General features: G+C 53.2%; 1 protein-coding gene across 1 annotated transcript; it reads left to right on the forward strand.

Annotated features, from left to right (window-relative positions):
- The first annotated feature begins 5,697 nt into the window (after nucleotides 1-5,697).
- HJV (hemojuvelin BMP co-receptor) lies at nucleotides 5,698-8,818 on the forward strand. Its single transcript, XM_068174971.1, is given in 5 exon segments — nucleotides 5,698-5,895; nucleotides 6,471-6,698; nucleotides 6,701-6,972; nucleotides 7,779-8,122; nucleotides 8,124-8,818. Coding segments are annotated over 5 exon segments (1,227 nt in total). The 5' UTR covers nucleotides 5,698-5,795; the 3' UTR covers nucleotides 8,407-8,818.
- The last annotated feature ends 417 nt before the right edge of the window (nucleotides 8,819-9,235 follow it).

Genomic DNA, 9,235 nt, shown 5'->3' on the forward strand with positions numbered 1-9,235 from the left:
CCCTGCAGGACCAGCCCCGGGAACGGCGCAGGCGGCACACGGGGCTGTCCCGGGGAGCTCTCGGGCCCGGCGCTGGGGAAGGGCCGCAGGGCAGGAGGGACGGGCCCGACTGCCCTCAGCCCCCGCTGTCCCCCGCGGGTACCCCCCGATCCTCCCACAGGGCACCCCCCGGGACCAGCAGACGCTGCCCGAGTCCCCAGTGGCGCTCGGGCCCCTCCCGGGCCCCTCCGGTCCCTCCCGGTGGCCCCGGGCCCGTCCCGGCCCTCACCGCCCGCTCCGCGCCCGCCGCCGGGGATCGCCTCACGTGACCCCGCCCCGGCCAATCACCGCCGCGAAACCCGCAGGGGCGTAGGCTCCGCCCCCACGCGCAGACCACGCCCTCTTTATCCTCATATGGAGTGAGTGGGCGGGGATTGCGGTGTGGGGGCGGGGCCATGTGTGCGCTGGGGACACCGGGGGACACCGGGGGTGACACCGGGGGTGACACCGGGGGTGACACCGGGGGTGACACAGGGGGGACACCGGGGGGGACACCGGGGGGACACCGGGGGTGACACAGGGGGGACACGGGGGACACAGGGGGTGACACCGGGGGTGACACGGGGGGGACACGGGGGACACAGGGGGTGACACCGGGGGTGACACGGGTGGGACACCGAGGGTGACACGGGGGTGACACGGGTGGGACACGGGGGGGGACACGGGGGTGACACAGGGGTGACACCGGGGGTGACACCGGGGGACACCGGGGGTGACACCGTGGGTGATACCGGGGGACACCGGGGGTGACACCGGGGGTGACACCGGGGGACACCGGGGGTGACACCGGGGGACACCGGGGGTGACACCGGGGGTGACACCGGGGGACACGGGTGGGACACGGGTGTGACACCGGGGGACACCGGGGGGGACACCGGGGGACACCGGGGGTGACACCGGGGGTGACACCGGGGGACACGGGTGGGACACGGGTGGGACACCGGGGGACACCGGGGGACACCGGGGGGGACACCGGAGGTGGCACGGGTGGGGGTTTTTTTTGTGTTTTTTGTGGTTTTTTGGGTTTTTGTTTTTGTGGGTTTTTTTTTGTTTGTTTTTGGGATTTTTTTGTGTTTTTTGTGGTTTTTGTGGTTTTTTGGGGATTTTTTGTGGGGGTTTTTTTGGGGGTTTTTTTGGATTTTTTTGGTTTTTGGGGTTTTTTTGGGGTTTTTTTGGTTTTTTTTGGGGGGGGGTTGGGGTTTTTTGTGGTTTTTGGGGAGTTTTTTTGTGTTTTTTTGTTTTTTGGGGTTTTTCTGGGTTTTTTTCGGGGTTTTTTGGGTTTTTTTGTGGTTTTTGGGGTATTTTTTTTTTGTTTTTTTTGGTTTTTTGGTTTTTTTTGGGGTTTTTTCGGGTTTTTTTGTTTTTTTTTTCTTGTACAAGGAAAGAGGGGGTCCTGCCAGTCCTGCTGCCACTTCCGAGGTGCCGCTGTCACCTCGCGGTGTCGCGTCCCCGCTGTCCCCGCTGCTCCATCCTCGGAATCCTCCCGGACCTCTCGCAGAGCTCAGGATTTTCCTGCTCCACCTGCTCCCGGATTTTTTATTTTTTTAGCCCCCAGCTGCCCCAGCAGGTGTTTGGAGAATGGGATTTATCCACGTGCCCCGTGCTGGGATTTATCCCCATTTATCCCCATTTATCCCCATTTATCCCCAGCAATAAATTGGATTTTTTGAGCCAGCTGGTTCCTTCCCTACCCCTCTCGATGTTTTCCAGGTACAGGAATAAAATTTCCGCTTCTCCCAATATCTGTCCCTCTCCTGGAGCTCTCCAAGGGAGGGAGAGGGAAAGTTCTGGGATGGAGAATCCCAGAGGAGAACCACTCTCATCTCCAGGGGGATGAGAGCCAGGAGGGAAGTGCTCCCTGGAGCAGGCAGCTGCAGCTTCCTCTTATTCTTTTTTCTCTCATTTGCTCTTATTTTCTCTTTCTTTCTTATTTTTTCCTATTTTCTCTTTCTTATTTTCTCTTTTTTCTCTTTTTTTTCCTCTTTTTCTCTCTTTTTTCTATTTTTTTCCTCTTTTTTCTCTTATTTTCTCTTTTTTTCTCTTATTTTCTCTCATTTTCTCTTATTTTCTCTTATTTTCTCTTATTATCTCTTTCTTTCTTATTTTCTCTTTCTTATTTTCTCTCTTTTCTCTGTCTTTCTTTCTCTTATTTTCTCTTTCTTTTTTCTTTCTTACCTTCTCTTATTTTCTCTCTCATATTTTCTGTTATTTTCTTTCTTTCTTTCTTTCTTTCTTTCTTTCTTTCTTTCTTTCTTTCTTTCTTTCTTTCTCTTATTTTCTCTTTCTTATTTTCTCTTATTATCTCTTTCTTTCTTATTTTCTCTTATTTTCTCTCTCATATTTTCCCTTATTCTTTTTCTTTCTTTCTTTTTTTTTCTCTTATTTTCTCTTATTTGATTTTTCTCTCATATTTTCTCTTATTCTTTCTCTTTCTTTCTCTCTTTCTTTCTTATTTTTTCTTATTTTCTCTTATTTTCTCCTTTTTCTCTTTCTTTCTTTCTTTTTTCTCTTTCTTTTTTCTTTCTTATTTTCTCTTATTTTCTCTCTCCTATTTTCTCTTATTCTTTCTCTTTCTTTCTTTCTTTCTTTCTTTCTTTCTTTCTTTCTTTCTTTCTTTCTTTCTTTCTTTCTTTCTGTCTTTCTTTCTCTTATTTTCTCTTATCTCCTTTTTCTTCTTATTTTCTCTTTCTTATTTTCTTATTATCTCTTTCTTTCTTATTTTCTCTTATTTTCTCTTTTTTCTTTCTCTTTCTTTTTTCCCTCTTTATTTTTTCTCTTTCTTTTTTTCTTTCTTATTTTCTCTTATTTCTCTTTCTTATTTTTCTCTTTCTTTCTAATTTTCTCTTATTTTTCCTTCCTTCCTTCCTTCCTTCCTTCCTTCCTTCCTTCCTTCCTTCCTTCCTTCCTTCCTTCCTTCCTTCCTTCCTTCCTTCCTTCCTTCCTTCCTTCCTTCCTTCCTTCCTTCCTTCCTTCCTTCCTTCCTTTTTTCTCTTATTTTCTCTTTCCTTCTTATTTTCTCTCATTTTCTCTTTCTTATTTTCTCTTTCTTATTTTCTCTTCTTTTCTCTTTCTTATTTTCTCTCATTTTCTCTTTCTTATTTTCTCTTTCTTATTTTCTCTTCTTTTCTCTTTCTTATTTTCTCTTATTTTCTCTTATTTTCTCTTTCTTATTTCCTCTTTCTTATTTCCTCTTATTTTCTCTTTCTGTCTTCTTTTCTCTTTCTTATTTCCTCTTCTTTTCTCTTTCTTATTTCCTCTTCTTTTCTCTTTCTTATTTTCTCTTCTTTTCTCTTTCTTATTTCCTCTTTCTTATTTCCTCTTATTTTCTCTTTCTGTCTTCTTTTCTCTTTCTTATTTCCTCTTCTTTTCTCTTTCTTATTTCCTCTTCTTTTCTCTTTCTTATTTCCTCTTCTTTTCTCTCTCATTCTCATTTTCCCTTACACTTTCCTTCTTGCTTTCTCCGTCAACCCTGGCAGAAAATTCTCTCAGGGCTGGACACGCATCCCCTCCTCAAACTCCCAGGCTCACAGGAGCCACTCTAAAACTTCTCCCACCTCTGGAGACACCTCAGGACGGGCACCTCTGGGTGTGTGCCTGGGCAATCTCGCCTCTCCCTGCCTCCCCCCTTCCCCTCCCCACTGGAATTCGCCTTTTGGGATCAAAAATCACACCGGCTATTTTTAAAGCGCTGTCGGAGCCCACTCAGCTCCCGCTCCCGGTGACAGATCCGCCTGTCAGAATCTTCAGCTGTTTTCTCCCTCCCTCTGCTCCAAGCCCGGCTGGCAACAGCCGGGATTCCCTCCTCAGACCCCAACCAGGCACCAGGATTTTCCTCTGGAGGGTCTTGGTCTGGGATTGTTTGCCCATCCCGTGGCGTTTGAAGGGGTAAGTGGAGTGCTGGGATTCTTGGCAGAGGTGTGGGGATGGAGGGATGGGATTTATGCTTGGGATGGGGTTTATTTCCTTTACTTATGGGAGGGATGGGATTTATTTCCTTCATTTATAGGAGGGATGGGATTTATTTCCTTTATTTATAGGAGGGATGGATTTATTTCCTTTATTTATGGGAGGGATGGGATTTATTTCCTTCATTTATGGGAGGGATGGGATTTATTTCCTTCCAAGCATGGCATGGAAGGAAGAGTGCATCCCTTGGGATTGACTGTGCACATGGCCCATCCTGGAAAGAAGAGGGATCCACTCCTCCAGCTCTCTGGCAAAATGCTGTTTTCCCCAAACACTTCTCTTCCCACCCCAGTCCCAGTGCTGGGCTCAGGTGGGCACCGGGATTTGCTCCCTGCAGGGCACAGCCAGGTGTGGAAAACAGCAGGAACTTGGTTTGGGAGGCAGAAGGCTTTCCTGAATGTGTCCCCAAAGGGATTTGTGGGTGCTGGAATGCTGAGGGACCAACTTCCCACCCCTGTCCTCCTCCACGGCCCCTGGAACGGACCTGAAAAATCCCGGGTTGGACGTTCCTGACAATTCCCTCTCCTTGCAGGGAGCAGGGGTTGGTGCAGCTACTTCCTGCACCCGTGTAAATGGGATTTTAGGAGTGCAGCCAGCATGGTCAGGCAGTCATTGATCCCTGGGGACATTGGCCACCAGCCCTGGGGACACTGGCCATCGACCCCTGGGGACATTGGCCAATTTTTGGCCCGTGCCATGTTTGCGCTCAGGACTTGGCTGTGCCCCGGGAGGGGAGGCTGTGAGACAAAAAGTGCTCCCTGTCAGGGGACATCCCATTCCCTACGGGACACATCCCACAGGGAAAAGCTTTTCCACAGGGATTCACTCCCGGGTGGTGCCAGCAGGGCTTTCCAAGGAGGAAAAACCCATGGAGCTCCAGGGAAGCTCCCACAGGATTTGGGGGCTCCCACCTCCTCCTGGAGCTCCTGTGTGCCACCTTCTCCACGCTCTGGCTGTTGTTCCCGGCTGGATCAGAGCCCAGCTAAATTTAGAAGGATCGATTTCAACCCCCGCCTCTGCCCCGCTGGGGAAAGGACAGAGCAAAGGTGGCCCGGGACGAGGAGCCACAGGGGGCTCCGCTCCCTGGCCCCCTGGACTTTTGGGAGCCCAGATTTTATCCGGCTGCAGGACCATGGAAGAGCCCAGAGGGGCTGGAATTTCCCTGGGTCATGCCATGGGTCTCTCTGGCTGGCACTTGGGGCAGAGCTTGTGACAAGGACGCCCATGTGTCCCGCAGGGCAGGAGCTCCCAGCGCTGGGAGCCAGATCGTTTCCTCAGGAGGCTGATACAGGTGAGGGGGGCAGTGGGAAAGCAGGAATGAGGGTCCAAGGACATCGTTGGCACCCAGGGGTGCTTCAGGCTCTGATGCCACATGGTGGTGTCCCCAAAGTGAGGGTGGAGTGAAATGCTCAGTGTGTGGAAACAGCTCAAGCAGCACCGGGGTGGGGTTTAGGTTGGATATCAGGGGAAATTTCCTCATGAAAAGGGTGGCCAAGGCGTGGCACAGGCGGCCCAGGTGGAGTCACACCCCTGGAAGTGTCCAAAGCCACCCCTGGAAGTGTCCAAAGCCACCCCTGGAAGTGTCCAAAGCCACCCCTGGAAGCGTCCAAAGCCGTGTGGCTGTGCCACCTGGGGACAAGTGGTGGCCTTGGAAGTGCTGGGTTGGACTTGCTGCCTGCTGCAGGGCCCCTCTTAGCCCCGTCTCTCCAAGCCCACCTCTGCTTCCAGGGGAGCTGCCGAATGAAGCCGGGAGCTGCTGGTGGGTGAGAGACCCCCCAGGCCCCGCATGGATGGGAATGGGCAGAGCTGCCCACAGTAGGAGCCCAGGGCAGCTGGAAAATTCCGGCCTCTTCCTCCGAGCTCTCCTGCTCCTCTTCCTCTGCAGGCATGGTAAGGAACGGCGTGGGCAGAGTTGTTCCCCGTAAAAAGCCGGGAGAAAAGTGCTTCCAGGAAGAATCTCCATGAGAGGCTCCGGCTGGATGGTGGGGGGTTATTGGTGTTGGGATCCCTGATGCGGGAAGAATGATGGGTAGGGCTCTAATGATTTCAGAAGGTTAATTAATTAATTTATTACACTATAACTTTATTACACTTTTTTACACTAACAAGAACTATTACTAACTACTAACTAGAAAACCCGTGACTCTCTCCTGAGAGTCACACGTGGATCCAATTGGTCAACGAATCTGAACAGCTATTATCAGAATTCAATCAATAATCACTTTGGGTAAACAATCTCTACACTAATTTCTACGTGGGCACAAACAGGGGGCAGTGAGTGAGATAAGAATTGTTTTGATTCTCTTTCCTCTGTTTCTCTCACAGCTTCTCTCAGGTGAAATCCTGAGGGAATCTCTCTCTGTTCAGAGGGCGTGTGAATACCACAGGGGGTGGTGGTGGGGGAGGACAGGCTGCCCTTCCCCACCCCATCCCCTCTCCCAAGGGGGCCACCCCGTCTCTCCCAGTCTCTTCCCAGTGCAAGATCCTCCGCTGCAACTCGGACTACGTGGCGGCCACGCTGCACCTGCGCGGCCCCGACCGCGGCGCCGCGTTCTGCACCGCGCTGCGCTCCTACTCCCTGTGCACCCGGCGCACCGCCCGCACCTGCCGCGGGGACCTGGCCTTCCACTCGGCCGTGCACGGCATCGAGGACCTCATGATCCAGAACAACTGCTCCAAGGAAGGGCCAACAGCCCGCCACGGCCCCGGCCCCCGGCGCCCAACCCGCACGGCTTCGAGTCGCTCGATATCTGCGATTACGAGCGGAGCTTCCTCTACAAGCACGGCCGCCCCCCCGGTTTCCAGCACTGCGCTGCCTTTGGGGACCCCCACATCCGAACCTTCCACGATGACTTCCACACGTGCCGGGTGGAGGGCTCCTGGCCGCTCTTGGACAACGACTACCTGTTCGTGCAAGCCACCAGTTCGCCGGTGGCCAAGGGGTCCAACGCAACAGTCACCAGCAAGGTAACGTTAGCGCCAAGCATGGGTGGCCAATCCAGGGTCAGGGCACCTCCTAAACTTCCCAAAATCCTTGGAACTGCTTCAAACACAGCGGGGGATGAGGAAAGAGGGACAACAGTGGTGAAGGTTGTTGAGGGGACCTTCAAACACTCCTGCTGCTGTCAGGCGATTGCGTGGTTGCATGGGGCACCTGGAGGAATCTTATGGTCCATGGGGTGACTGGAGGAACCTTATGGTCCATGGGGTGCCTGGAGGAACTTTGTGGTCCATGGGGTGTCTGGAGGAATCTCGTGGTCCATGGGGTGCCTGGAGGAACCTTATGGTCCATGGGGTGCCTGGAGGAATCTCGTGGTCCATGGGGTGCCTGGAGGAACCTTATGGTCCATGGGGTGCCTGGAGGAACCTTGTGGTCTATGGGGTACCTGGAGGAACCTTATGGTCCATGGGGTGCCTGGAGGAACCTTGTGGTCCATGGGGTGCCTGGAGGAATCTCATGGTCCATGGGGCACCTGGAGGAATCTCGTGGTCCATGGGGCACCTGGAGGAATCTCGTGGTCCATGGGGCACCTGGAGGAATCTCGTGGTCCATGGGGCACCTGGAGGAATCTTGCTGGGTTTGGCTCCACCTGAGTTTTCCGCTGCTTAAAAAAGAAGGAAAGAAGGAAAGATTGTTGTTATCCCCAAGGGACTGTAGGGATGGTTTGAGGATGGCTAGGTGGGGTGGGACCTCCATCCTGGGATACCCCAAACACCTGGGGGATGGCGCCACGACCACCACACTCACCCCCCTCCTGCCCTGCTCCCCACAGCTGACCATCATATTCAAGAACATGAAGGAATGCATCGACCAGAAGGTCTACCAGGCCGAGCTGGACAACGTCCCTGCAGCCTTCCAGGACGGCTCCGTCAACGGGGGCGCGCGTCCTGGCGGGAGCAGCCTGGCCATCTGGGAGCGCAGCCCCGGCCGGCACGTGGAGATCCGTGCCGACTACATCGGCACCACCATCGCCGTGCGCCAGGCCGGCCGCCAGCTCTCCTTCTCCATCCGTGCTGCCGAGGAGGTGGCCCGGGCCTTCACGGAGGAGCAGGACCTGCAGCTGTGCGTGGGCGGTTGCCCCCGCAGCCAGCGCATGTCCCGCAGCCCCCGCGGGCGCGGCCCGCGTCCCTGCGGAGACGGCGCGGGCGCTCTGCCGGGAGATGCTGCCCGTGGAGGATGTCTACTTCCAGTCGTGCGTCTTCGACGTGGTCACCTCGGGGGACACCAACTTCACCATGGCAGCGCACGGGGCGCTGGAGGATGCCCGGCTCTTCCTGCCCGATGCTGAGAAGCTCCACATCTTCCAAGCTGGAGGAGGCGTCCCGCTCACCTCTCCGTCGTTTCTCCTCCTCCTCTTCCTCCTCCCCTGTGGACTTTGGGCTGTTTTGTTGCACTTTTAACCCCTGCCTGCTCTACAGGGAACCTGTGAGAGCTGCTGGCTCCAAGCTGCAGCCGGGAGAGATTGCTCACCTTGAAGGAGGTGTCTCGGAGACCCAAGAGAGGGAAGAGATGAACCCTTGGTTTGCACCCACTGGTCTCACATGGATGGTGCAGCTGCTCCCAGCTCCTCTCCTGAAGGCAGATCCAAAATTTTCTGTTCCATTCTGACATGTTCCTCCTCCCCTAAGGATGGGACATTGCAATGCAGCAAAGAAAAATAAACCCCTTGGGTTAGAAAGCCCCTCTGTCCCTCAGAGCCTCTCCATAACCCACTTCCCACCTTTCCCCCCGTGTTAATCCAGCAGAATTCCACTCAGGAACCCTACAGATCCAGAAACAACGGACTCAAACCCCAAAGCCCAATTATTAGCAGTTTAAAAAGTGGGTTTTTTTATAGATTTGGGACCCTTCACTCAGCTGCTCCCAAAGCAGAGCAAGGCCACAAATCAGTTTGGGGAGCGTTGTGACCAAGAGGGAGACTTTTGAGTAGAAATCAGCCGGTTTTGTCCATGTGCTCCTCTTCCAGGATAAATAACAAGTGGATCTCCAGCAGTGGGAGCTGTGGAGCTTGAGACCTCCTATATCCCAGACCACTGTTGCTATTTTTCCTTGTTTTCTTGGCACCTGTTGTGGACTCAATTTAGCCGGGTCTGGACTTGGGACCGGTGTCAGGTTTTTGGGAGGACAAAACACGCCTTGGGAATTCTCTCCCTTGGGCCCAGATTCTCTGTCACTGCTCAAATCCAACGCAAACTGGAGCTTTCGCTTGGAAAACAGAATTCCTGATGG

Source organism: Anomalospiza imberbis, chromosome 29 (genome assembly GCF_031753505.1).
Source record: "Anomalospiza imberbis isolate Cuckoo-Finch-1a 21T00152 chromosome 29, ASM3175350v1, whole genome shotgun sequence".
In the NCBI taxonomy this organism is placed as follows: Eukaryota; Metazoa; Chordata; class Aves; order Passeriformes; family Viduidae; genus Anomalospiza; species Anomalospiza imberbis.